Genomic DNA, 26166 nt, shown 5'->3' with positions numbered 1-26166 from the left:
CTCGTCTTAGGCAAGGAGGGAGCCTTACTATAGCTGAGGCAGATGACCTTCAATCACAGAGAGAGGCTACAGCTCAGATTGAGGAGGAAACGCACCGGAGTAGTGGCCGTCGGCCGAGGACGGAAACAGGTCAACGGCGATGTGGCGTCTGCGGGAACACTGGATATAATGCGCGTACATGTCCATTTCAGAGAGAAATGTCTAGAGAAGAGGATTATGGGTAGTTTCAATTAATTAAACTTTGTTGATGTTGATCAAGATTTACATACGTGGAGTGGTTGCTGTCGAGCGATCCGCTCGCTTGCTTATCATGCACGTTAATGGCATATTAATTATAGATTTAGCTACCTAGACTTATGTAGGAATAGTTCGGGATTGACGAAGGAGTAAGAGAGTATTGGATGTTAATGGAGTAGTCATGATATTGATTATATTAACTAACAGTAGAAGGAGGAAGATAGAGTGGACTGGGTAAAAGAGAAGGGAGGAAGAGAAAAGGAGGTGTCTGGTAAGGGGAATTCAGGGGGGGAAAACTCTACTTAATACTATAGAATGTAGGTATTAATAAGGGGTAGCTAGTATCTTAGACCTTAATAGGGGGGTAACTAGTAGAATTACGGCACTGGAATATCTATTAATCTAGCCAACTTATACAATCAACTTTAGCCTCGAAGTTGAATTGATTGAGGGCAGATTTCTGGCAGTTGTTTGTTTTGCTTGTTGTTTTGATTGTTGAAGTTGCGTTGAGTGAAGCGCTGTTCAAGACAATATCACTTTCTGATCTTGGACTAGTCAGTTACGAACCCGGACCCGAACCCGAGTGTGAGGACATCATGTACGTTCTGTGAAATCTTTTGTTAGATGAAACCCCAATGGACCTACTTATCAACTTATTGTGACGGAATCAATCCATTTGTTCTTCTTCTCGTCATCATTCGTCTTTCTTCATGCAATCCGCATCAAAATGTCTGTCTTGAGAACCATCAGCAGACCATTACTGCGGTCTTTCAGCGCAGCCCGCGCCAGATTTTCTCTGAATGGTACAGGCGCTGCATTACTCGTTTCATTGCCATCAGGCCAACGGACCTTCCACAAGACAGCTGCGGAAAACAGTTTACTTCCACCTAGAACACAACCAATACGGAGAGAAGTCTCCCTCGCTAGCCAACAGCCTATATCAGGAACGGCTCAGCATCTGCTGTAAGTCGTTCAGTCTCGAATCCGCCATCCGCTCGACTTCCCCTTCGTCAGGCTGCTCACAGGTCTCAATACTTCAGGTCATCTCTCGACACCATAAGCACTTGGGTCCGCCAAGGCTCTCTGTGGCCGATGACCTTCGGCCTCGCTTGTTGTGCAGTCGAAATGATGCATCTATCAACACCACGTTACGACCAAGACAGGCTGGGGATCATCTTCCGAGCATCGCCACGACAGGCCGATGGAATGATCGTAGCCGTGACCCTCACAAATAAGATGGCACCGGCATTAGGACAGGTCTATGATCAAATGCCGGAGCCCCGCTGGGTTATTAGTATGGGAAGTTGCGCCAACGGTGGCGGCTATTATCACTATAGCTACAGTGTGGTTCGCGGGTGCGACCGTGTAGTGCCTGTAGATATATACGTTCCGGGGTGCCCGCCGACGAGCGAGGCGTTGATGTATGGGATTCTACAGCTACAGCGAAAGATACGACAGACTAATTCTGCGCGGATGTGGTACCGGAAGTAACAGAGCTCTCCATCTTGGCGGGCCCCGATGCCGTAAATACATGTATGGTCTTCAAATCTTATGAATTTTCCGGATGTCAATCCCCTGTTCAATACATTGAAGAGGCCACTCAATCCAAACCTTCCATGGGTCAGGCAGGATGTGAGCAACAAGAGAGCAGATTTTTGAGCCCCATCCCTGACAGTACCAGAAGTCCTCCTCCATAACTCTAACCAATGCTGCATAGTGAACTAGTGGAACACAGGAAACAGGTTCTTCAACAGACAACAGGTGGAGAAAGTCAACCGGGAAGAAGAAGGGCCAGTACCATACGAGACCACGGTTCTTGAGCGGCGTGACCATTGAGCGGCAAGTCATGTCCAGAATCTCCAACGCTGCAAGACAAACCTTGGAAACAATCACTGCCACCTGCAAGTCCGTGTCTCCTCTACGTAAATTTTCGAGTTGGGGGAGGCGAGATGTGAGCTCCAGCTCCTCGCTCAGGGGAGACAACGATTCGATTCCGGTGTCGAATAAGGATGCGAGTGCCCCTTTGCCAAGGCCTTGGCCGACATCGGACAGTAACACGGATCTTAATTCTGTGAAGTGAAATCCTTTAGAGCTATTCAAATCAAATGGTTTGGTAATAGAAGCAGTCAGGTGACCAACCATGTAATGTGGTGAAGAATTGCGAAACATCAGAGACGCTAACAGGTCCAGGCGACTGGGCTATGCGGTAAATCTCCATTGAAAACTTCAAGAGGGTGTGTACGAAGTAACAGTCTGCATCTTCAGTGCTGCCTCGGCCAGAGTAAGGTACCCGAGTCACTGAGACGGCAGTCAGATGTCGTTGCGCGGCGACAATCCACACGTCCTTTTCAGCCGGGAAAAGATGTCCACGATGCAGGGCTGCAAATGCGAGAATGTCATGGCGGAGGCCATCCTACAGGTGGCCATTAGAAGACAATCCGCGAGGAGCCTCGATGATATCACTAGCTAACTCACGCAAGAGAATGAAAGTTCCGGGATAGTGACCTGCCAGGCCTCCCGAAGAGAAGGGCCGTCTGCAACAGTCAGGGCCGCGGATGTGGTGAAATGGTGCATCAACCGAAGGTCTTGTAGATTCTGCTCATGGCAAGTACTATGATCCCATGTAGTGTTTTGATCCTCGTCAAGCAGGTTAATCTCACCGGAGAGACTCTGTATCAGGTTTCGAATCCTAGTGAACTTGGCCTGTTGAATGGAAGGTTCTTCTCGGGTTCTTGGGCTACCACTTGACCCCCTTTCCGAGGCTTGCAAACCAATAGGTACCGAAATCAAGCTGCAAGGGACCTCGTGCTTTACGCAGTTCGAACAGGGCCGTTTTCCGTCACACTGGAAAGCCCGGTCAGCTGTCGAGTATTCTTGGGCACGTCCATTGTAGCTAAGCATACTTTCACATGTCTCTTCTTACACCGTACACACCCCAATCGAGACTTTGAATGTCCGAGGCGGTTATTGACCATGTTATGCAAGATGAGAGGACAGCAGGTTGTCACCCAAGCTGTAATGTTGTTTGTTCCATTGGTGATGAAGGAGGAAAGCTTCTTACCCAAGGTGTGGTTGGTCCAGATGACCTTTCGCGTTCTCATTCGGATTCGGCGGGCCCGGGCACGCCGGGATGTAGGCTCTCTATTCCCTATTAGGGACCGTCATCGGCCCCACATCATGCGAACGCGAAAGAGAACCCGCCGTTACCTAGGGTGCCTCTAGTAGACCCAAATAGCTGGATAATTCGATAGTAGGCGTAGGTATCAGCACGAAGGATGAAGATGGTACTTAGACTGGCGTGATTCCATCTTTGCGATGCCGCTAGTTCCTGTCAAAGTCGTACATTATTTTCGAAATCATGCTGAAAGTACTTACAGCGCGAATGCACCCGCCCAAGCCGTCCTCTCGACGGCTGGATGGCCTGACGGTCCTCCTCGTAGGGGCATCAACTGGCATCGGTTTGGAAGCCGCCAAACAACTTGCAACTAAGGGCGTTTCAACACTGGTTGTGACCGCCCGAGATGATTTGAAGGCCCAGAAGACCAAAGAAGCTATCCAGCATCACCTGGCATCTCTTCCACAACAGCCGACTGTCGCCCCAAACATCATCCCTCTGGTCGTCGAGATGACATCCCCGAAGTCGATCTACGAATTCATTGCCAAGCTAGAGAAGGCCGTTGATCACCTCGACCACGCTATTCTGAGCGCAGGCATACTGCTCGGTAGCTATGAGACCGCGCCCACCGGATTCGAGATCAGCCTGCAAGTCAACGCGATCTCACCAGCGCTTCTTTCACTTCTGTTAATGCCACTCTTACTTGCCTCTCCGCTTGTCAGCAAGCCGTCAGTATCGGAGCGACCTCACCTCACCATTGTCAGCTCAGGAGCAGCGTGGCTCACTAGACGATCCGATATCAAACCCTTCTTCGCCTCAAAGAAGCCGCTGACGGAGCTGTCAAAGCGAGAAAACTTTCCGCGGGGAATGATGGGTGGACAGTACCACTACTCCCGGTCGAAGCTCATGACCGAATACGCAAAGCGCCATCTGGCAAGACTCTCCTCCATCACTGATGGCGATGGAAAGCCCATTATCCTGGTGGTTTCCGTGTGCCCGGGAGCAGTCAACAGCAGCTTGTCGCGACACTCAGCGGGAAGTGGATTCTTGGGTGTCATGGCAAAAATGGTCAACAGCACCGTTGCGCGCACCGTAGAACAGGGCGCGAATATTTACATGACAAGTTTGGAACTCGGACAAGAGGCGCGCGGGGAGATGTGGACCGACGATCATCTCTCTCAGGATCATAAAGAATACGCCCTCGGCGTAGATGGAGCGAAGTTTGGCGAAAATGTCTGGAAGGAAACAAAGGAGTTTGCGCTGCGTATGGACAAGGATCATGGCAGTGGTGTTGTCGGCCGAATCTTGGGTGAATTTTTCTAGCGTAGCAATATTAACAACCCGCATTCCAAAGCAACTGAAACTGGTTTAGACGCTCGATCTTCTGCGTTTTAATATACTGCATCATCCAGTGATTTGGAGGATGCAGGATTGGTTTTAGTACTCGCGCCGTCAAATCTGAGAGATATGTAGATCTCTACACAGCCACACCAGCGACGGAACCTCACGGTACATATCTCCACAAGCCACACAAGTTCAAGAACCTTGACTCCCGAGCGCCCCACCCTGCGCCTCGGCTCACCATAGACTTCCACTCGCGGTTGGTCGGACATTTGGGGCGGTTGATGTCACCCATTCAAGCTTCATCAGCTACCAAACGAACAATCAGGCTGTTCACAAGCACCCCACGATATCCCATATTTTGCTATCGATTCTCTGTACCTTCGCAATACCAAACTGTACGCTTTCTCTTCAAACTTTACCATGCGCTAGAAGCACATATCCACCCACCTTTGCGAACCTTGTTGCGCCGTGGGCTTTGAGCTCCCGCACCCGATATACCCTCACCCTCCTCCGCACCTCCACCCTCGAACCTCAACGAACCGACGACCTCCACCTGACCTTCCCCGTATCAGCCGTCCAGCATGACCGACACGAATCCCTCACTCTCGGCCGGGCCTCAAGATGGCGAGCGCCGCTGCTTCATCTGCCTCATGGACGAGAACGAGTCCGGTGCCTCCGAATCCGCCTGGGTCGACCCGTGCCCCTGCACCCTCGAAGGCCACCAAGACTGCATGATCCAGTGGGTTACAGAGCTGGAGCGCGAGGGCAAGGAGATCCTTTGCCCAGTGTGCAAGGCCAAGATCAACATCGACGAGCCCTACGACCCGGCGCTCGCGCTCAGCAACCAGATCTACAAGTCCTTCAGCAGGGTATCGCCGGGCCTGATCCTCGGCGGCATCGGCGCGGGCACATGGGTCAGCTTGGCCATGTACGGCAACATTGCGGTGCGGGTGTTTGCGGGCCCCGAGGCGACATATCGCTTCTTCTTCAACGACAGGAACCCTAGAGGCGTGCCCATGGTCAACTGGATCCATGTCGCGATCCTGCCGACTATCGCGCCCGCCCTGGTCCTGGGCTCGTCGGTACCTATTCTGGGCAATGTCTTCTTCATGCCCGCCGCGGCACTGGTAAGTACCCTTGTGTCGCACTTGCTCCTGAATCAACTTACTGACATGATCTAGTACGGCGTATTCCACATGGCCAAAGACGACCACTTCTTCTCCTGGCCCCCGTCCCCTCAACTTGCGGCAGCGTCCTTCCCGTACATTAGAGCTGTATACAATAACCTCTGGCACGAGTTCGTCTGCCCGTACGAGAAGAAGTGGGAACGCAGAATCGCCGGACTGCCCGAGCCCGCGCCCCAGGCAAACAACAGACCGAACGATAACCGCCGCCGTCGTGGTAGGAATAACGACGGCGCTAATCAAGCCGCTAGAAACGTCGGCTTGGTGGGAGGTCTCATCGATGCGGCCATCGACATGCTAGATATCCCCGACGTGGAGATGGAGGTCGAGCTGGAAGAGGTGGAAGTCGGACAGGATCAAGATATCGTCAATCTCGAGATTCTTGTTGAGGAGATCGAGGAGGCTCACGCAGCAGAGCAGGACGTCCCCATTATACTCCCTGCTCAGGTGCCCCAGCCGGGCAACGAACCCCAGCAGGCAGCGGGAGCAGCACCTCAACAACCAGCAGCCCAACCGGCGCCTGCAGCACCCCGCCAGCGCGGCATCCAGGCCAGCCTCAAGGACGTCACAAACGCGATCGTGAGCACGCTCCTGCTCCCAGTCTTCTCAGCCGCCATGGGCGAGGCCATCCGGTTGGCGCTACCTAAGCACTGGACATCTCCCGCAGGCACCTTTGGCCGATTCAAGATCCGGACGGGGCTGCTTCAGGAGCAATGGGGTCGGAACCTCGTCGGGGGCTGCATGTACGTTGTCATCCGCGACGTGTTCCGACTCTATACCAAATACCGTCTTGCAAAGAACAAGCCACTGCGCAAGATTCGCAACGTGGACAGGCGGAGGAACCAGACCTCTTCTACCTCTCCCGCTGCTTAGGTAGCGGACGGACATCAAGACAAGTAATTAAACACATTTAACAGCGACATTACACACCAGCATATCAAAGGGCGTTGGCGGATAGGATAGGAGTCTATACCTCTTTTTACGTTTGCTTTCTGTAGGACTAGATATGGCTGTCGCATGGCGGGCAGCGAGACGTTTCTCATCTCCACGGCCTCTGTCAAACATTAATGAATAAGTCAGATTATTGTTCCACAATCGTGCGGTCAACAGTGAATTGAGTGTAGCTCCCATGTGCATTTAACCGCATATTTGCATGATTGCATGAAGCCAAGAGAAAATGCTCCTTTCCCATTCAGCGGGGTAACCGGTACGTTCCCCTCCAACGCCGTCGCCTCCCACCCGCCCAGTGCCCCCTTCCCCTCCCCCACCTTCACCGCGGCTGCGCTGGAACCTTCCAGCCAAACAGCTGTACTTCGTACCGACTGGGCGAAAAAGAACGTGGAGAGTGACGTGGGCAGCCAAGCAGCCGCAAAGCCCAACCCGTCGCCGTAACAAAGGAGACGATCCCCAAAAAAACCAACAACACACATCCAAGCTCTCCACCATCTCCCAACACCTCTTGATACCCCGTCCTTGTGTCGAATCCTCACGCCCTTCCTCCTCCATCCAATATATACACGTTCACAGGCTCACACATCGTCAAAATGGTAAACACCACATCTGTCCCTTCCCTATGCCTACAAGCGACCCAATAAGGAAATCATCATGAGCTAATGTTTACCCCTCCTCGCCCCTCCAGGCGACAGTAACCTCCAAACAGCGCCTCGCCGTCGCAATCTGCGAATTCCTCTCCACCTCCGTCAATGACGGCACCCTCCCCGCCGACGACAAGGACTCCATCGACGTCGCAATCCAGTGCATCGCAGACTCCTTCAAAGTCGATCCCACCGACAAGAAAATCCTCGCAGAGGCCGTCGGCGCCCAGAACCTCTACCAAGTCTACTCCGTCTACGAGAAGATCATGAATACCTCCGCCGGCGCAGCAGCAGCAGGCGCAGCCGACGCCGCCGCCTCCGCCTCCAAGACGGTAACCGAAGAAGACAAGAAGGAGGCAGACGCCCTGAAATCAAAGGGCAACGCCGCAATGGCCTCAAAGGACTATCCCTCCGCCATTGCCCTCTACACCCAGGCCCTTGCCCTGAACCCGGGCAACGCCGTCTTCCTCTCCAACCGCGCGGCCGCTCACTCAGCCGCCAAAGACCACGAATCCGCCAAAGCAGACGCCGAGGCCGCCGTCGCCGTCGACCCGGCCTACACGAAAGCCTGGTCCCGCCTTGGCCTCGCCCGCTTCGCCCTCGGCGACGCAAAGGGCGCAATGGAGGCCTACGGAAAGGGCATCGAGTTCGAAGGCTCCGGCGGCAGCGAGGCCATGAAGAAGGGCTTCGAGACGGCCAAGCGCCGCGTCGAGGAGATGTCGGTCGAGGAGCGCGATCTGCCCCGCCAGTCACCCGGTGTTGGTGGCGGCATGGGCGGTGGTGCAGGCGGTATGCCCGACCTGAGCAGTTTGGCGAGCATGCTCGGAGGAGGTGGTGCCGGCGGTGCAGGTGGTGCCGGAGGCATGCCCGATTTCAGCCAGATCATGAACAACCCCATGTTCGCGAGCATGGCTCAGAACCTGATGAGCAACCCCGAGATGATGGGCAACCTCATGAGCAACCCTCGCCTGCGCGAGATGGCCGACCGCTTCGGTAGCGGTGGCGGCATGCCTGACCTGAACTCTCTCATGTCTGACCCCAACATTGCCGACATGTAAGTGCTCCATTTCTGCCAGTGAAGCAGATCAATCCTAACTCCATAGGGCACGCAACATGATGGGCGGTGGAGATGCGCCGAGCGGTCCACCGGGAGGTGCCCCTGGCGGAGGCGCCGGTGCTGGCCGTGGAGGCTCGGCCTAAAGTCTTGTTTAAGGCGATCAAATTCGTTCTTTACAGAACATTATCGTTGAAGAAGCCGGGAAACACAGTCAATTACCACTGGGACTCACTTTTAGAATTACCCCAACAACATACACAAAACACACGCGCATGAATAGAAGACCACACGATGGCCCAATGAGTCGAAATTGCTTGCTGAAAGTCAAATGATGTGCCTGAGAACCAGTGAAGGACTATTGAGGTAACTTGGCATGTTGATCAAGCTACCGACCTGTCTTATCCATACATCCAGTCTAATCTAAACTTCAAGAATCCGCCAGTCTGTTCTAAGCTTTTCCCGCCAATTCTAATGAGACTGATCCGTCGCCAATTTTGGGTTGCTTTTGATGCGAAACACAATACTCTCATGATACAAGATGTAAACCCCTGTCTCTTTTTACACATGCCAGCTTGCGCTGGCTCCGTTTTCTAAATAATACCGTAGAAAGTGGCACCAACCAAGCAATTTGGTGGGTCAAAACTAGTACATGCCGTCCTGTGACATTGGATCGGTGCCAACCCGAACAAAGGAAATCTGATAATGTGCGGCGCAGAATTAATTGAGAAGTTGCGAAAGCCAACTTAATGATGGGCGCCATGAGTATGAGAATGAGAACCCGCAGCACCAGGTGTATCCGGGGTTTTCGCGTGGCCATGGCGGCCACGTCCACGGCCTCCGCCTCGGTTATATCGTCTTCGCTGGCCACGATGGTTGTTGGACTGGTGCGAATCTCGAGCGAGCGAGCATGCCGGTGAGTTTGGCTGGGTAACCTCCTTGAGAGGGGACGATGACGAGGTCGGTTTGACCGAAACCGGACCATGAGATCCCTCGGGTATATTCTCCTTGTGACGAGGAATAGGGGTGCTAGTCATGGCGGCAGTCGGTAGCTTGTTGCTGATCAAGTCCTTGGATATAACAATGGTCATAGGTGAAGCACGAGTCTCCTGGCCCGGTGTGACGGCCTTCAGCTTCAAGACAGGTGCAGATACGTGGCGTACCTCCTGCAGCTACTTAGTCTCTCATTCTGCGGTTGGTGGCCGTGAAGAACTTACAGCAATGGATCCATCAGCATCATCGCCACTTTGGTCTGTCGCATCAGTATCGCCACCGGCTTGCCCATTCGAATCGCTCATGGCATTGTAACGGCGGGCAGTTGAGTGAGGGGTCCTGAATAGGGGAAGCTCAAGTTTGATAACAGTATTCACCGAGTCGTTATCTGAATCTTGTACCCTACTGGCGTGTCGGGCACCTGACGTCACAAAGCGGTCAGATATGATTCATTGAAAGCAAAGCAATCATAGATCATGGAGGGAATTCCTACCAGACAGAGGGCTCAAATGAGCGTGGCTGCCGACAGGAACAGTCGTGGCGCCGGCGGTGGATCGCGGGGAGGAATCGTCATCAGAAGAAGTCGCGCTCGCCCAATTCAGGACTCGTTTGGGAGTCTGGCGAAGGGGCGAGATATGTGGCTTCGCGGATCTCGTGACGGGTTGGCAACTGGGAGATGGGAAAGAGACTTTGGTGACGGGTGTTGACTTAGGCGTGAATTCGGGTGCAACAGGGTTCAATCGAGAGCCCTACACAATTAGTGGTTAGAATCTGCCAAAGACGAATCTTCAGCTGACTCTACCTCTTTCTTGTGATTACCGGGAGTCTGAACAGCCTCTTTTCCCTTACTCGCCTGAGTCGGTGTCGTCTGGGTGCCCTCGGACGCGGAAGCATCTGTGGTGTCCGAAGTGCCATCGAGCGTGGAGTCGTCAGTGTCACTGGCAGTCGACTTCTTGCTGCTGGCCAAATTGTCATCCTTGGGCTTCAGGAAGGTTTGCTTAGACCACAAGTCGGCATATCTTCCCTTAGCAGTGACGAGGTCAGCGTGATTGCCCTGCTCGACAACTACACCATCCTCGATGACAACAATGCGATCAGCATTCATGATGGTTGAAAGGCGATGACTGTCTCTAATTAGTACATGAATCCGAAAGCTCAGTGGCGCAGTGGCAAGGATGAAAACGCTGCAGGCTGGAAGTAAACGGAATACATACGCGACAATGAACGTGGTTCGTCCCTTGCAGAGCTGCATGAATGACTGCTGGATCTTCTGCTCTGTGTCGGTGTCCACTGAACTTGTTGCCTCGTCTAGAAGCACGATCTCAGGCTGCTTGAGAATTGCCCGGGCGATAGCAACACGCTGGAGTTCGCCGCCGGAAAGTTTGCTGATTTTGATCAGTGACTCGTCTTTGTGCAGAAACTGTGGTTACTTACATTCCCCTCTCACCAACTCGCGTGTTGTATCCGTCGGTGAAAGTCATAATCTTATCATGGATGCAAGCGGCCTTGCAGGCTTCAAAGACCTCGTCGTCAGAGGCGGTGATTCTCGCATACCGAATGTTGCTAATGATCGTGTCGTCGAACAGTACAGGATTCTGCGGCACCAAGCCAATGCGGTCCCGGAGACTGTGCAAGTCAACGTCACGCACGTCCTGTCCGTCAATCAAGATGGATCCCTCGCTGGCGTCGTAGAAACGGTTGAGTAGCTTCAACATGGTGGACTTGCCGGCACCAGTAGCGCCAACAAAAGCCACCGTCTGGCCACCGGGAACAGAAAGAGAGATTCCGTTGATGATCTTCTTCTTCGAGTCGTAGGTGAAACTCACATCATTGAAATCGACGTTGCCACCAACAAGCTTCAGGGGGCGGGCTCCCTTCTTGTTCACGATTGTTGGCTCCTTCTTCATGATGTCCAACAATCGCTCAGCGTCGATCAAATCGCTTCCAATCTTCTTTCCGAGGCTGGCCATGAACCGCAGGGGAGACGTGAGTTGGGCCCAGTACATCAAAAGCATTGTCAAGTCACCAGGGGTGGCCTTGCTGTTCTTGATCCTGTATACAGCCAGAACCGCGCCAGCCAAAAGGCCGCAAAGGAGAACCAGAGACTGGAACGCTTGCGCAGTAAACCACCCAAGACGTACACGCTTAGTCCAGTTGATGCGGGTGTGAATTGCGTTAGAGTAGCGGACATCTTCGTATGTCGTCTGGTTAAAGGATGCAACCGTGTGCCAACCCGTGATTCCAGTCTGGCGTACGTAGTGCTCGGCGTACTGGGCATTCACGTGGGCTCGTCGGCGTTCCTTCATCACAGCAATCATCTTCGTAGCGATGAACAAGAAGAGTGTGCTAGTCGCCAGGGTGATGAGACCTTCGTAAGGCCCCAGAATAACTGAGAGATACACGATGGCAACGACGAGGTCGATCAGCATAGGGAGGGCTTGGAAGCAGATAGACTCCAGAAGGTCGGAAACACTCGACCCACCATACATGGCCAGGCTGATGTCGGATGTGCTCTTTGAATCGTGGAAGTCGGCTGAGAGGTTCAAGATGTGTCGATAGGCTGCTGTGCTGAGAGCCCCATCAGCGTACACCTCAAGAGGGAGGTAGAGCCATTCTCGCAGAAACTCGATACCGGCGTCTGACGCAGCAATTCTGAGCAGGCCGTAGATGGCAACTCCGTACCAGGCACTGCTGAAATTTCTATCCTTGAGCTCATCGACAATGATACCGAATTGACGCGGGATCAAGAGGTTAAGAGCGTTGCCGGCGAGCAAACAGAGGCCAACAAGGACAAGGCGTAGCTGAAGGGATTTCTGCCCGACAGGCCAGATATAAGGGAACAAAATCTAGAGTAGTGTTAGGCAATTTACTGATATCAGGGGAGTTGAAAAGCAACGAAAGGTTCAAGAACTTACGCCGAAGCCCTTAATGTACGTCAGCCAGTTGCCCTCTTCCTGAAGGCGCTTCTCCATCTCCTCCTGTGCCTTTCGCTGGCGTTCGGCCCAGTACGACTCTGGCGGATCACTTGTCGTTCCATAAGTAGAAGTAGAGCTCTGGCTCCCGTTTCCTGAGCTGCTCAAGCGCGACTTTGGGTCATCTTGGCCGAGAAGAGATTGCCGTTCTTCGTCCGTGGCCTCTTCCTGGCTAGCTCGGATACGCTGGACAACGTAGACGGAAACAATGGTGAGAAGCAGATAGTAGCGGAGACCAGCGAAGACAAGGTGGGCGATGCGGCAGTGTTCAAAAGTGCTGGATCGTCTGATGATGAGATCTGGCACTCCAATCATGGGCTCGAGAACCAAGGAGATGAGCCACGAGCCCCAGTATGGTGTCCATACCGGATGTTCTGTGTCGGAGAGGAAGGCCAATTGGGTACCAAAGACGAGAATGCAGGAGAGCAAGCCAATAACCTCATGCTCCTGGCCAATCCATTCTTTAAGGAGGATGGACTGAATGGCGATGACGGCAATCTGGGCGACGTAGGTCAGGACGAAGGCAACGAGGAGGTTAAGGATCCATGATCGAGGGATGAACTCTTTGCCTGGGTTGTTGGCTGCCCGCAGAGTCTGAAGAGTGCACACAGCAACAGCAGAAGCAATTGCAAAATAGGTGAAGGCCAATGCCGGATAGAGGTAGTGAAGAGTATCGAGAAGCTCTTCGAGGGACGCCATTGCGGCAGACGGTGTTGAGAACGTGTGGAGCAAACCGTAGATCCGCAAGACGACCGAATAGCTAGAGAAAGCTTCAGGGAGTGGACGGATTAGGTAGTTGATGGATTCACCAAAAGTCGAGAGGCGGCTAGCTGGTGTTTCCGACAAATGAGAGCTGAAGAGATTGCGAGATGCTGGGGGGAAGACAAGTGACGGGTGTATGATGAGAGGGATACCGGGGAGCTTTGGCCAGGGATGAATGGAGCTGTGGGTGATCTGATGTCTACGGAGTACGGATAGACCCAGAGAGCGTGCCTTGACAGGGATGGTGCAAGACGGGGAAGACGGGAAGGGCTGCCTGCCAGACGGAGTTCTGTTTCGTTTCCTTCCCCAAGTTTTACTTTCCCATCCAGCAAAGAGCTTGCAGGTTGCAGGAGGAAGCGAGCTCAGGAAACAAGGGTGACGATGGAAGAGGGATGCGTCTGCGTCGTGCGTCGAGCGGACCTGAGCGGGCAGAAGTGCGTTTCGATGGTTGCTTCCAGGACCAGGCGAAGTTTAAAGTTAAGTTGGCGATGGAGATGTGGGATGGATGATGCAAGCCGGCAGGAAACTGAATGATGCAAGTCGAAGCAAGATCTAGATTGGCTTTTTTCTTCGTCTCTAGAAAGACAGTTCAAAGGTAATGGTGGAAGTAAGAACAGCTTGAAGAAGCAGGTGCCGGATGTCGATATTAAAGAGTGACCACCGCGTTCCGGGGACGTGTTTGCAGCAGGTGCTTGGAATGGAGCAAGTACCCGATCCCCGTCGATGGGAAAGGGGGGAAAGACCGTAGGAGCACCTATCCGGACAGGAGAATAAAGAGGAGAAGGGGGGTGGCCCAAGGTAAGGTCCCTTGCCTTATGGTAAGGAAAGTGCAAGTGCAAATGATTGAGCCTTCTCCTTGTTCTTTCCAGTTCCAGTTCCAGGATCTTTCTGTAATGTTGAGAGAATGTAGATACGTGCCGCGTGCGTGTCGATGCAAGGCAGCTGAGCACTGTCGTCTCAGCGGAGGGAGCGTGAACCAACTGCTCCAGCTGGAGCGAGGACGTCTCAGAACGAGGGAGGAACTGGCTGGGACCTGCAGGGTTACCAGATCGTCTCCTTCCCTTTTTCGCTATCCCGTTTTGATGAGGAAGGGCCCCAGGAGGTATAAAGGTACTTTGCAGAAGAGGGAAACAACCCTGACAACAATGTCCCTTCCTCTACACCTTCGGTTTGTTGGTAAGGAAGGTAACGTGTGGTCAAGGTACCTTGCAGAAAGGGCAGGCACAGAGCTGTTGTACGTCAGCCAGTCGGCTCCTTCCTCTCCCTGAAACTGTGCAGGCAAGTGCAGACAAGGCAGATACTTCGAAAATTCTGTCCCGAAACGCAATAGTCTGGTCGCGCAGGCGTGGGGGGGAATTGGCGGGGGAAACCGACAAGTGGTGATGCAAATCACCAAGCAACACAGTCAGGCCTCTCCCGTCGTTTATTTGCTGCTCGCCCTGCGTTGGTGCTCAGTAAGGTAACCGTTGCTGCTGGCTGCTGAGGTGCTGTTGCTGACGCTGCCAGTGCCGTTGTTGCTTGCTGAGAGAGCCTGCAAGATGCTTGTGCGGCGGCCGGAGCCGAAAATCGAGCAGTGTCTTACGTGTAACACCAAACACGACACTCCTACGACACTCCCAGACCCGGGATGACAGGGGCAGGGACAGCGCGTCTCCGATTCTGCAAGAACTTCTCCTTGAGTCTCTCTCCCTCGTCTCAATTCGCCTCGTTCTTGTCGTCTGCTTTGCCTTGCCTCAAACCTAAGGCAATCGTGCTGCGATACCGGACGTCTTGTCCCCAGCTTTCTCTGGTCGTCCGTCTCCCACTGTGTCGTTTGACAAGCCACCAACAACGAAGAACGACCTTGGACAGCTGTACAGCCGTGCTCGAGTACACTGCGATATGGGATCGTGACCCTTCGAAATCTAGTCAAATACCCAAGGCGGCAGGGCTTTCGCTAGCTGAAGACGAAGCACAGAAGTGACGTGGAAACAAGCAGAGAAGGTCTCGAGGGCAAAAGTTCGTGTTACCCAGGCGCGGTGCTATGCTTCTCGGACCCCGGTCACCGTGTGTCCGTGGCAGGCGAGATACCCGGCAATCAATCACACGCTGTCGATGTCGCTGTATTCTCCCGGTTGATGTTTGTTTCACTGGCTGATGATGGGTTCGTCGCCGATGCCGTTTGGCCTGATACTGTCAAATGTCTGACAAAAAAGTGAACAGGTAACGAAGGAAAACAGATGCTCCTCTGCCTCGCGTGCGACCAGCTCGACCGTAGATATTTGGATCAACTGTTGAGGTCTCTGTCTTGACTCAGATGCCCATCAAGGTTCCAGATGTTGCAAACACCTGGAATGAGACGCAAGAAAGGGGTGGATACACCAAGCTCCAAATGCCCAGGCCAACGAACCGACCGGTTTGCTTGTCCAACCTACGCACCCTGTCACGCTTGCCTGTCTGTTTCTCAACGCCGGCCGGGTGATGCCCCAAGCAACAATGAGACCGGTGTGGTGCGCTGGGAACGGCTTCAATCGTACAAGCCAACGTCGCAAGATGGCGCGAGCGTATTCGCGGATGCGTGAGGATTTTGAAGCAGATGGGCCCAAACTTGGCATCATTTCTTGCGGGCGGGAGTTGCGGACCTTTAAACCATGTCGACAGCTCCGCCGGCCTCGTCTGCATACGGAGCGCTCTGCCTGCCTCGGCCCATGATGCCTGGAGAGCCTTCTAGCATGCACATTTGTTGCACAAGCCGGGTTCCTGATTCATCATCTACACTCACCGGACGGGATGCCTGGATTCATAAGCAGGAGGCGGCGGCGAACTTCGAAACTCCATTTCCAGCAAGAGGGCTTCGTATGATCGTATCTCACAGTCAATAGCGTCGTCGTATAATATCCATCACCAAGGTGTGCAGTCTATCCGTAAAACACACGAGCAGAATCGCCATCCGGTTACGGCTGCTTTTCCACCAGGTATTCAGCGGACGTCGCCCTTGCCGACGGCATTCCCAATCGAACGAATGGATGCAGCATTTATCGACATGCCCATTGGCCTTCACACGAGAGTCACGAGAGTACAATTTGCTTCTTCTGTGCAATGTAGCATCTCGTTTTGACTCACAGGGCTGCGGCTCGGCTGACGCTGATTGAGTGGGTGTGGTAGTTGCCAGAGGTACGCCTATGTTGGGACGGGATGGATGCGTCGCTCTGTGTTCAGCAAGCCGTAATAAATATTCATGTGCAACGCAACGGAGAACCCCAATCGACCATTGGTGTGGGAATCCCGAATGCTGGATTACCAAGATCCCCAGGTTACCCCCCAGACGTGTGCAGCCTGCATATGCAGCCATGCACAAGTGCGAGCGTACAGATAAGTCCCCAGCACAAAGACATGCTCCCGTGAGCAGCTCCGGCTATTAGGAATCCTGTCTCGGCGACATAGCAACAGTTCCCAGGGGCACATTTTCCAGATGCATCAGCAACTTTGATCACGTCCCGCAGGCGCCTCAACTCTGCCTGCCTGCTTCTCTGCAATTATCATCACCTCAAGTCATCCGCTGATTTCTATCCAGAAAATGCGAGCCAAACAGCCACCGGCTTTCGATGTTGAGGATATCCAGAGGCCTGAAAGAGTCATAGCGCCTCAGCTCGGTGTAGACAACCACCAATCAAGACTGTAGCCATTGATCAATATCGAAAGCCACAGCACAGGGGGGGCAGAGCGGCTCGGATCCCCGGTGCTCAGCACACGACCTACGGATTACTGCTCCCCCTGTTGATTTGCAAGGCACTGCCTGTCACTCTCCATCGACGGAATACCTCAAGGTCCTCAACTGATCAGAACTGAGGAATGCACCCCGAATCGCCAGCCAGCCAGTGACACCGTGCTCAACTCTGTTTGGCTGGCTAAAGGCCGCTGGCACCGCATGAAGGGATCAAGTGAACTTCGAGAAATGATCTATGAATGGCATATTACTTCGCACTTCCCGCCATCAGCCAATCGTCTCCATGATGTTCGCCCACGGTACGTACCGTGTTGCTGGTGCTTACCATTCCGTATTGCTTCGGAGTTTGAGCCTGGCGTCCGGATAGCTTCCGCCATCCCGTTGACAGCACGTCCCGGCCCCCAAAAATCAACCTTTTACCAGAATCACCGTCCGCGTTGCAAAGCCAAAAACGTTGTGGCTGGCACTGGCATCCTTTCGGGCGATTTTCTAGGCCATGCTTTTTGTGGTCGTCGGGCGGTAAACCTGGCCTGGCCATTCATCTGTTGACCGTCCATCCCAGTATTGGATCTTAGCTGTCTCACCGCTCGTGATCTCTTGGTGGTATGAAAAGCAGTTTCTCGCATTACCCCTGGCAGGATTGCAAGGGCATCCTGCTGCACCTTTGCTTACTAACGCTCCATCTCCAGCGACATGTTGGGGTTTGATTGGCCCAATTTGGATTCTCCCAGACCGAGCATTCAATCTTCTCCGTTACTTTCGCTAGACACTGAGACCTGGTTGCCGAGGCAGAAATTCAACGTCTGTTGACGGTTGCAAGCTAACAATACCTAAGCAGACGGACACACGCGCAGCCATGCTTTATCAGAAGATGGAACCTTCCCATCTTAATTCATTTCGGCCGTAGCAATACTCCTGCTTCCCATATTTCCAATCGAATATCTGTATCGACCGTCGAGTTCAGGAACCGCCAACGCCAGCCGACCGGCAGCTTCCCAAATACCGGTCCTCGGCTCAGTTCTTCAATGCCAGGCCGACAATCCCGGTCTCCTCAAGCGTCAATGGGGCTAGCAAAGATTGTCGAAAAAGCAGGCCGAAATTCAATGGGGCAAAAAAGAATTGGATGTCAATTGCTGACGGGAATTGAGCCCGACGTGGCTGGAATGTATTAGTTGAGAAGCTCATGCCTGGATCAGAGCTTGTAAGCACTTACGGGTCGAACCCACAACCTTGAGATTAAGAGTCTCACGCTCTACCGATTGAGCTAGCCGGGCGAACGGCTTTATGGCTGATGGAGAAGGAGCGGCTCGGGACTGGTCATGTTGCGATGTGGTGGATTCGTCGTCCCCGACCCATCTTCACGACGATGGTATATGGGGAACCACTGATGAGTGATGGCGTCGGAGACGATGTGCGGGAACCTGTGCGCAGGATCCATCCGGAGTTAAGTCACTTCCTTTTCCTAGGGCTGAGGGTGTGGGCTAGGTGAGCTAGAGCCTAGGTGAGCCAGGTGTTTGAGACACCACATGCCAACGTCGTACAGAGGGATATTGTGGCTGGGATATCTGATGACTGATGTGGGAAGATTCCACGAGGATCGTGTGGTTTTGAGCTTGGAAATCTGACAGCTCGCTCCTTGGGAAGCTCATGCTCGCTTCGGGTACGTCGCCAGCGCACTCTTTTGCTGGCTTAAGCTTTGCGGTGCTTCGCTTTTGCAAGCCACGATTTGGGTCATTGGAAGAACTTTGTCTTGGCTGCTTGGAGTAGGTTCGTGATAGCGTGGCAAGAGCAGCCAAGCGATGGCCAAGGCCGGGCTGTGTTGTGCCAGGTAAGATTGCAGAGCAAGTTAACGGCATCACCATCGGAGTGATATAAGCAGAAGGTGAGATGAGTACAGAATCACGACTACGTAAACCAAGATGACATCACGCTTTGCAAATGAGTAAAAGTGCCCAGGTAACTTCTTCTTGATGAACAGCTAGAAAAGCATTCTATCGGTAGTGAAGAGTCCCGGCTTTCCTTGAAAACGGAAACAAACGTGGAGTAAGCTGAGTCCTAGCATCCATTTCGTTGCCCTTCCCATCTCCAACCCGATATGCCGAAAACTGAGAGAGTCGTAAACGGCTGTAGACGTCAACGGTCATGTGAAGCCGTGAGTCCAAGCAAATCCTTCCTCCTCTGGTTTCCTTCTCGAAGAAGATATGTCGGAAGGAACGTGACAGACGTATGAAAGACGTAAGATGTCGAGGTTTATGTGAAGTCGTAATAGTGATGCCGTGTGCAGAGGTATAGTATGATTTCTCTCCATCAGTCGTCGTCGTGACGTCCGTAGTGATATGATCAATTCCAATGACCATCCAGCCTCCAGAAAACCACTGTCGTAACCATCCGAGATGTCTCACCGCAGACCAAAAGAAACCGAATATGCAAAAGCTGTCTTTCGAAGCAGACCACAGCCAGAATCCATGGCTTCGTGTCGCATTGTATGATAAGGTACCAGCCAACGGGGGAACGAGAATCCTGCTACTGAGAAAGACCGGAATTCGTGGATCGAGACTGCCGAATCAGAGCGGGCGAGGGAGGCCGATATCAGGAGTGTTGCCCATGAATGGGCGGTACAGTGCATGATGTGCGAAGACGCGTCTGTTGTGCTCCGCCTCTGTGATCGGTCCGAAGACGGGGCGAGAGCCGGGAGAGAGCGAGCGGCGCGGGTAGGGGATGGGAGGTCCGGCTCCGGAGTTGCGGGCGCGGTTGAGCTCTTCCTCGGTGAGAGGGACGGGCGAGGGGAGGCGAGTGCCGGGGGGAAGTTGGCGGAGACGGCCGGCGGGGTCCTAGTTATATAGATATCAGCATCGTGTATCAACGTAGATCAAGGAAAGGAGTATAAATACGTACAATCCACGAGGGATCAGTGCCAACGCCACGACGGCGCCGAGTCGCCTCGGCGCTCATCTCCTCCGCGGAGAATCCTCCGGGGCGGGAGACAGTCCAGCGGCGAGGACCTTCCTAGGGTCCCCGGCCAGCCAGACTGTCTCCGGCAGTGGTGTCGGAGGCAGAGCCACCAACTGAGGCCCGACGGGCCGCCTCTGCACGCCGGAAGGCAGCGCGACGACCCGTCGCGGCCCCGGGGATGTCCACCGGCATAGTGGTGGGAGTGCCGTCTTTGGAGGAGGAGGAGGGGGAGGAGGAGGGGGCGGCCATCTTTATAGTTTTCTAGAATAGGTAGAATAAGTGGTTAGTATTCCTCTTCATCGTTTCGTTCGCTCGTATTCGTCCACGAATGTGATGTAGGTGTGAAGCTGTTGAAAGAAATAAAAGGGGCAGGAGAGGTACTAGAGGTGGGGAAAGAGGTAGGGGAGGTAAAGGGAGGTGATAGAGATAAAAGAGGTAATAGAGGTAATAGATACGAGCAGAGGCAATGAGGGTGAGCAGAGGCAATGAGGTGAGCAAAGGCAATAGAAAGATGAGTAGAGGTAATGAGGGTAAGTAAACGCAATGGAGGTAAGCAGAGTCAATGGATGTGAGTGGAGGCAAAAGAAATGAGCAGATGGAATGAATCAAGAGATAGGAGTAAGAGAGGTAAGAAAGAGAGGTGAAAGTAGAGGTCAGAGGATGTAAAATAAAGAAAGGAGAGAGGTGTGATCTTGGTGTTATGATGACTGAAAGATAGAAAACTCACTGGTAGAGAAGTGTTGGTGTTAGTATTGTGGTTGTTGCTGTTGGATGGTTGAAAGACTGGAAAGCTGGCTTGTAGAGCAGAAGAAGTGAGGTATGTAAGGGTAAAGAAAGGAAGAAAAGAAAAGAGAAGTTGAGGAGCTCTCTCTCCATGGGTAGAAAAGATATTCCAGACGTGGGGCTCTTGTGAAGGTATCATTAGGGCTTCATCAAGAGCAGACCACCTAACCCTACTGCGGCTTGAAAGGGTACAGAGTGAAGATGCGGCTGGGGAGGAGGTGGGTGGTCCTGGGGAGTATCGTCATGGCGATGTGAAGGCTGTTGTGCTGCTCAGGGCGGGAGTTTGGCACCATGGCTAACGAGTGGTTGAAAGGACTTCCGTGCCTTTCACTGGTGTTGAAGATACAGGTGAGAAATGGCAATCTTGGACGACTTGGGAGAGGTGGTGGTGGTGATGTGGTGGGAATGGCTTCAATTGCAGAGGCAGTCTACCTCTGTCTGTCCCTGATGATGCTATCTGGTATCTTTAAAAAGTAACAGTCGTATCTATACCCGACATCATAGTATGTTCTTGGTCTTCTGCTCCTCCTTCAACCGCTTATGCTCCTCAAACTTCTGCTCATGCTTGGCCACAGCAGCCTTCCCAACCTCCTCGTGATGCTTGAGGATGAACTTCTCGGGCTGGTCCTTAATCATCTGGCCCATGCCGTCCCTGAACTCCTCCTTATCTCCTGGTCTAACCCCGTACGTCAAGTCTCCGTCAATGATGATCTTCTTAAACGCCTTGTTCAGCAAGCCGCGGTACATGCTGTCCTTAGCATTGGTGCCGGGGACCAAGCTTTGGCAAACTTCCTTGATCTTTGTTCGAACCCTGTCTTCGCCGAGACTCAGTATGAGATCCCTGCATTGACGCGACATCATCGGTTGAAAGTTTCCCCAAATGGCAAAGGCTTCTTGATGGACGTCCCAGTGATATAGATGGGGGCGTCCTGCGTATCGCCCTTCTTCTCGACAGCGGGGGAGGAATTCGTCGAAATATTGGCGGAAGGCGGGCCGCTTCAGTAAACGCTGCTTGTTCTTACTCTTGAACTTCTTCCTTGCGGGCTCTTCTACAGCTTCTATGTCCCTCTTGTCCTTGGCCTCTGGCTGCTTTGGCTCCATGATCATTTCCGGGTTCGTTGCATCGGGGTTGTTGTGCCGACCGTAGTCGGTCTCGATGCAAAAGAGGCGACAGGATGCGATATACTCGTACATCTCGACTCGAGTCGCAAAGGGCTCCGAGAATCTTGCCACATCGAGGCCCAAGAACATGAGCACCTCGGCAGGATCCCTCGAGGTATGCACCTTGGGCCACTTCTTGCTGTATCTCTCGTATCTTTCAATGTCGTTATTCCGGAGTGACATGGAGTAGTCGTCCACGGTCAGCCCGCGTGGCTGGATGATTGTCTGCATGATGCTCCAGAGATTGCCGTGGGCGTGCTTGAACAAGATCCATTGCAATTGTTGGAGTGAAATGCATATGGTCAAGTCGACTTGGATATACTGCTTCGGCTCATGAGTATCCATCTTCGTATCCGTCACTGGCCACGGGATGGCATAGTTATCCCCGACGGGGTTGTAGATTGCGCGCTTGGCACCGAGAGCGGCAAAAATGGCCTTGCGTGCCTCGTCTTTGGACATGATCGAATGGCTCGGTGTTCTCTCTTGTCCCTCGCCATAGTCGTTGGCTATCTCGAACCACTCTTCGTCATCTTCCCGTTCTTCCTGCCGTCTGGGAGTTGACTCCGGTGCTGTCTTCCCACCGCACTTCCCGACGAAAGGCGCTCTCTCCCAGGTGACCAGAATATCGATATCGCCATAGTCTTGCTTCTCGGGACCTTCAATAGGGCTGGCTACACAGAGGTACAGCTCTCGCAATGCAGCGAAACACTCGGCCTTGGCTCGTTCGTACACTGTGGCGGGCATTCGTGGTGTGTTCAGAGGGTCATCCCCAGATGCGAAGGCAGAGCCTCCCATTGCGAGATTTATAGGCCAGGTGCACAGTGAGGGGTTGATCTGTCTGCACTGATTAGTCTTCATATACACGTGGTTAAAGGTGCATTATTATACCTGGGCTAACGTCACCGATTGCAAGGCGAACTTTGGTCAATGAGCGCGAGAAGTGATACAAGAAAGAACCACAACGATGTCGCTCGATTATTAAATTATCCCTAAACGGTACTCGGTATGAAGTTTTGGAGGTGTTGGTCAATAGAAATTGAGGATGTCAATGCCGCAGACGGCGACTCGGGCGATGGGAGATGGTGCTTGGACTTGGGTGACTCAATCGGCAGCGCCTGACTCAACAGCTAGGGCGCAGAGGCACCTGGTCTCCAAAAAGGCCGATGCAAAGTTAGCTTCAAGAAGGAGGCTTCGTCTGCCACTGGGCTGTTGCGACTTTTGAAGTAAAATGAGATGAGATCGGGAAACCACAAGCTGCAAGGTTGTTCTCCCATTCCAGTACTCTGGGAGCTTGGAAGGAGATGGAGGGGTCTCCCCTCACTGTGTGAACTGACGATGATGGAGTCTTACCCACGGTGTCCATGATACGTACCCCGAATTCTTTCCGACCGGTCTACTCTCAAAGAACAAGTTTAGAGATTAGGGGAAGCAAGTGACACGACAGTTGGAAGTTGAAAGAATCTCGGACGATGTCTCTTAAATTCCATGACCGCTTCTTGTCTCTCATTCAAGGATCTCGAGGGAAGGACAGTGCATTTCGGGCCATCTACAAGCAAAGCAGTCTTCCCTTCGTTCATTGAATCGAGAACTATCTGACCTCATCATGGACCAGATATACAGGCACTTGGTCATTATGCCCTTGGACAAATTCTGGTTGTCTGCCAGTGTTGCGTCTCCCGACTCCAATATTGGGCAAGTTTCAACATCTTCAGCTCGTGAGTCCACCTCAGCACTGCGCAAGTAGCAGGAACCCAGCAGGCGATAGGCGGCTAATTGAAGGTATGCTCCTTTCTTTGATCGGCAGCCATTTATTATAAGGGAGCTCGATATTAAATCGCGAGTGATTAGGTCAATCATTGACTTAAAATTTTCAGTCTAGGCTGCATCATGGCAGTTCCGGGGAGTGTCCGGAGCCTACCGGAGATCACTTCGGCAACAAGTGGGGCCAACCCGGAAGGCTACGGTGCCATCTCTGACCACTTTCCATGGGCAGTTGACTTCACACCTCTCTCACCTTGTGCCGTTGGCAAGAAGGGGATCAAAACGATTCACTTAGCCACGCCCACGTCTATCTTTTTGACCTAGTTTCTTTTGTAGGGCTTTTGACCTTGCCTTCTTCGCTTGTTGCCTTTCAACACGCCGTTGTAAGGAAGGTACACACTCTTCATTCTTCAACATCCACCTTCTTCTCTTTTCTCGCCCACAAACAACACCTCAAAGTAGAGGAAATCTCACGAGACAACCAGTTCCAACACAATCTTCCGTCTGCTTCCGCTGCTTACCATCATCTACTGCGGCCTCGGATCTCTACCGCTGGTTCGCGCCATTATTGGCATCTCTCTACATACCTAACTTACCTTTTTCACACTGATATACAGCTGGGCCGCTCGAATCATCGCTCAAAATGGAGAGAGTCATCGACTACCGCATTACCTCGCGCCCCATGGCCGAGGATGCCAACAAGGAAGCTGCAGACGCCGGCAGAAAAAGCGTTCATGACATGTAAGTTGGCTGGATCCTGAGCCTGTCCGTATTCTGACATACCTGGGATAGCTGCGAGGATGAGTTCGTCCACATCTACTGTGGCGACACTATCTTCGTTGTCTATCGTGAGATCATCACCGCAGGATCCATGTACTTCGATGCCTGTCTCTTCGGCTTTTTCAAAGAGTCTACCACTCAGGAAATCGTCCTCGACGACATTGAGCCCAAGGCTCTCGAGTTCTACCTTCAACTTACTCACGGCTGGTACTTTGAGATAAAGTCTTACGGTACCAAGGTCGTCCCCTTCTCTCTGTTCGATGACCTCATCAACGCCAACGACCCCGTGGCCTTCAAGAGGGCTCACCTGGAGATCCCCAAAATCAAGCTCAAGATGATGGCCCAGATGTGCATTCTCTGCGATCGTTTCATTCACCGCTCGCTTCTCTGCATCGTCAGACACATGTTCATGACCTTGCTGGCTCGTACCAAGAAGAACTGGACCACCCTCAAGTACGAGGATTCTGACTGGAACACGGTTCACCATGTCGACTTCATGCTCGACTACATGGCTGCCTTCGACATCTTCTCCACCGGCCACGACGATGAGCACCTCATCAGGGACGCCATCTCGGAGAGCTTCTACTGGTTCACCAGACACACCCCGTCTCTCATCAAGCACTTCTGGAACATCATGAGCCCGGAATTCATCTCCGAGTGGGATGTCTCTCGCCACATTGTTTGGGATTCTGAGAGCGAGATCATCGTCGGCCGCGAGTACGTCAGATTCGACCACGCCAAGAAGCTGTTCATCACTGATCAGCTCATCTTCGAGAACTCGACCAAGCGCCAGAAGAACATCAGAAATGACCGTGTCGACCACATGTGCTCGATCGAAGACCGCATCAAGCTTTTCCCTTTCGTTGAGGAGCAGGAGCTCAACGCCGCCCGAATCGCCCGTCTCCGCGGCCTCGTCGAGAAGGTCCAGCGCAAGAGCTCCACTCCGTACCGTACCTCCATTCCTGGCGCCACGGTTCACCCGGTTATTAGCCAGAATGACCTCGGCCAGCGTGCTACTTCCAAGAAGCAGACCAAGAAGCAGGCCAAGAAGCAAGCCAAGAAGCAGGCCAAGAACAAGGCTTACCATGCGGGAGGTGGCAATCGCGGAGGAGGCCGTGATCGCGACAACGTCGTTGAGGGTCAACGCAACCATAAGGTTGGTCCCCGTCAGACTGAGCGTTCCCAAGCCCAGCATGGGGATGGCATCCCTCATGCCACTCCGAAGAACAATCACGATCATCTCGGCAGTGGTGGCCAAGCTCATCGTCAAGGTCGTGGCGGCGGTCATCATGGCAAGAATCGCGGTCAAGGTCACGTTCAAGGCCATGATTCTCAAGGCCAACTTCAAGTTCAGGTCCAGGGCCAGGCTCAAGGCAAGGCTCAAGGTCGCGGCGGCGGTCGAAGCAAAGGTCATGCTCATGGTCATGCCCAAGACAATGCTCAAGACCATACTCAGGTTCTTGTTCAAGATCAGGCCCACGGTCACGCTCAAGGCCAGGCTCAGGCTCGTGGTGACGGTCGCGGCAAGAACCGTGGTCAAGACCATGCTCAAGACCATGCTCAGGGCCAGGCCCAGGGTCGCGCTGAAGGTGGTGGCGGCAGTCGTGGCAAGGGTCGTGGCCGCAAGGGACATTGCGCCCGCAAGACTCAGGACAACTCTTGAAGAGTGACCTACTCTCAACAAGTCGCTCGACGCTCACGAGTATATCGCCAGCTTCCGTTCTCATTCGAGTTTTCATATGGTGAAGGCTCTCAAAGTGAGCACTA

At 53.1% G+C, this 26166-nt stretch overlaps 11 protein-coding genes and 1 pseudogene across 12 annotated transcripts; 5 read left to right on the top strand and 7 right to left on the bottom strand.

The window, feature by feature from the left end:
* Nucleotides 1-964: 964 nt before the first annotated feature.
* On the top strand, nucleotides 965-1728 carry BDP81DRAFT_316524 (uncharacterized protein; the record flags this gene model as incomplete). The annotated part of the gene is made up of 2 exons (XM_060584180.1): nucleotides 965-1200; nucleotides 1278-1728. 2 exons carry the CDS (start codon nucleotides 965-967, stop codon nucleotides 1726-1728), a joined length of 687 nt encoding a protein of 228 aa, XP_060447150.1.
* Nucleotides 1612-3257, bottom strand: BDP81DRAFT_346490 (uncharacterized protein). Its single transcript, XM_060586119.1, has 4 exons — nucleotides 3141-3257; nucleotides 2713-3081; nucleotides 2377-2650; nucleotides 1612-2306 (listed from the first exon to the last, which is right to left on the bottom strand). The coding sequence occupies exons 1-4, from the start codon at nucleotides 3210-3212 to the stop codon at nucleotides 1780-1782; spliced, it is 1242 nt and encodes a 413-aa protein (XP_060447149.1). The 5' UTR covers nucleotides 3213-3257; the 3' UTR covers nucleotides 1612-1779.
* A 268-nt stretch (nucleotides 3258-3525) lies between these two features.
* BDP81DRAFT_425160 (uncharacterized protein) lies at nucleotides 3526-4710 on the top strand. Its single transcript, XM_060590195.1, has one exon. The coding sequence runs from the start codon at nucleotides 3596-3598 to the stop codon at nucleotides 4673-4675; it is 1080 nt and encodes a 359-aa protein (XP_060447148.1). The 5' UTR covers nucleotides 3526-3595; the 3' UTR covers nucleotides 4676-4710.
* A 292-nt stretch (nucleotides 4711-5002) lies between these two features.
* Nucleotides 5003-6972, top strand: BDP81DRAFT_346484 (uncharacterized protein). Its single transcript, XM_060586118.1, has 2 exons — nucleotides 5003-5823; nucleotides 5878-6972. The coding sequence occupies exons 1-2, from the start codon at nucleotides 5278-5280 to the stop codon at nucleotides 6751-6753; spliced, it is 1422 nt and encodes a 473-aa protein (XP_060447147.1). The 5' UTR covers nucleotides 5003-5277; the 3' UTR covers nucleotides 6754-6972.
* A 452-nt stretch (nucleotides 6973-7424) lies between these two features.
* Nucleotides 7425-8675, top strand: BDP81DRAFT_393121 (tetratricopeptide; the record flags this gene model as incomplete). The annotated part of the gene is made up of 3 exons (XM_060587799.1): nucleotides 7425-7442; nucleotides 7520-8529; nucleotides 8579-8675. 3 exons carry the CDS (start codon nucleotides 7425-7427, stop codon nucleotides 8673-8675), a joined length of 1125 nt encoding a protein of 374 aa, XP_060447146.1.
* Nucleotides 8676-9186: 511 nt separating this feature from the next.
* Nucleotides 9187-9908, bottom strand: BDP81DRAFT_209151 (uncharacterized protein). The gene is made up of 2 exons (XM_060582644.1): nucleotides 9747-9908; nucleotides 9187-9692 (listed from the first exon to the last, which is right to left on the bottom strand). Exons 1-2 carry the CDS (start codon nucleotides 9825-9827, stop codon nucleotides 9276-9278), a joined length of 498 nt encoding a protein of 165 aa, XP_060447145.1. The 5' UTR covers nucleotides 9828-9908; the 3' UTR covers nucleotides 9187-9275.
* A 181-nt stretch (nucleotides 9909-10089) lies between these two features.
* Nucleotides 10090-13632, bottom strand: BDP81DRAFT_209129 (uncharacterized protein). Its single transcript, XM_060582643.1, has 4 exons — nucleotides 12438-13632; nucleotides 10957-12368; nucleotides 10737-10907; nucleotides 10090-10646 (listed from the first exon to the last, which is right to left on the bottom strand). The coding sequence occupies exons 1-4, from the start codon at nucleotides 13191-13193 to the stop codon at nucleotides 10280-10282; spliced, it is 2706 nt and encodes a 901-aa protein (XP_060447144.1). The 5' UTR covers nucleotides 13194-13632; the 3' UTR covers nucleotides 10090-10279.
* Nucleotides 13633-16013: 2381 nt separating this feature from the next.
* On the bottom strand, nucleotides 16014-16766 carry BDP81DRAFT_209125 (uncharacterized protein). Its single transcript, XM_060582642.1, has one exon. The coding sequence runs from the start codon at nucleotides 16585-16587 to the stop codon at nucleotides 16111-16113; it is 477 nt and encodes a 158-aa protein (XP_060447143.1). The 5' UTR covers nucleotides 16588-16766; the 3' UTR covers nucleotides 16014-16110.
* A 1400-nt stretch (nucleotides 16767-18166) lies between these two features.
* BDP81DRAFT_t130 lies at nucleotides 18167-18236 on the bottom strand (annotated as a pseudogene). The gene has a single exon. The product of its transcript is annotated as a tRNA-OTHER (tRNA).
* A 1290-nt stretch (nucleotides 18237-19526) lies between these two features.
* On the bottom strand, nucleotides 19527-20163 carry BDP81DRAFT_393119 (uncharacterized protein; the record flags this gene model as incomplete). The annotated part of the gene is made up of 3 exons (XM_060587798.1): nucleotides 19527-19793; nucleotides 19858-19968; nucleotides 20029-20163. The coding sequence occupies 3 exons, from the start codon at nucleotides 20161-20163 to the stop codon at nucleotides 19527-19529; spliced, it is 513 nt and encodes a 170-aa protein (XP_060447142.1).
* An 883-nt stretch (nucleotides 20164-21046) lies between these two features.
* BDP81DRAFT_425156 (uncharacterized protein) lies at nucleotides 21047-23088 on the bottom strand. The gene is made up of 2 exons (XM_060590194.1): nucleotides 22747-23088; nucleotides 21047-22696 (listed from the first exon to the last, which is right to left on the bottom strand). The coding sequence occupies exon 2, from the start codon at nucleotides 22651-22653 to the stop codon at nucleotides 21196-21198; it is 1458 nt and encodes a 485-aa protein (XP_060447141.1). The 5' UTR covers nucleotides 22654-22696; nucleotides 22747-23088; the 3' UTR covers nucleotides 21047-21195.
* Nucleotides 23089-23174: 86 nt separating this feature from the next.
* Nucleotides 23175-26062, top strand: BDP81DRAFT_516528 (uncharacterized protein; the record flags this gene model as incomplete). The annotated part of the gene is made up of 5 exons (XM_060595878.1): nucleotides 23175-23573; nucleotides 23738-23924; nucleotides 23956-24002; nucleotides 24237-24360; nucleotides 24412-26062. Exons 1-5 carry the CDS (start codon nucleotides 23462-23464, stop codon nucleotides 26060-26062), a joined length of 2121 nt encoding a protein of 706 aa, XP_060447140.1. The 5' UTR covers nucleotides 23175-23461.
* Between the last annotated feature and the right edge of the window lie 104 nt (nucleotides 26063-26166).

This window comes from Colletotrichum phormii, assembly GCF_030913505.1.
Source record: "Colletotrichum phormii strain CBS 102054 chromosome Unknown BDP81scaffold_7, whole genome shotgun sequence".
NCBI classification, from domain to species: Eukaryota; Fungi; Ascomycota; class Sordariomycetes; order Glomerellales; family Glomerellaceae; genus Colletotrichum; species Colletotrichum phormii.
This window is presented reverse-complemented; position numbering and strand designations above follow the sequence as displayed.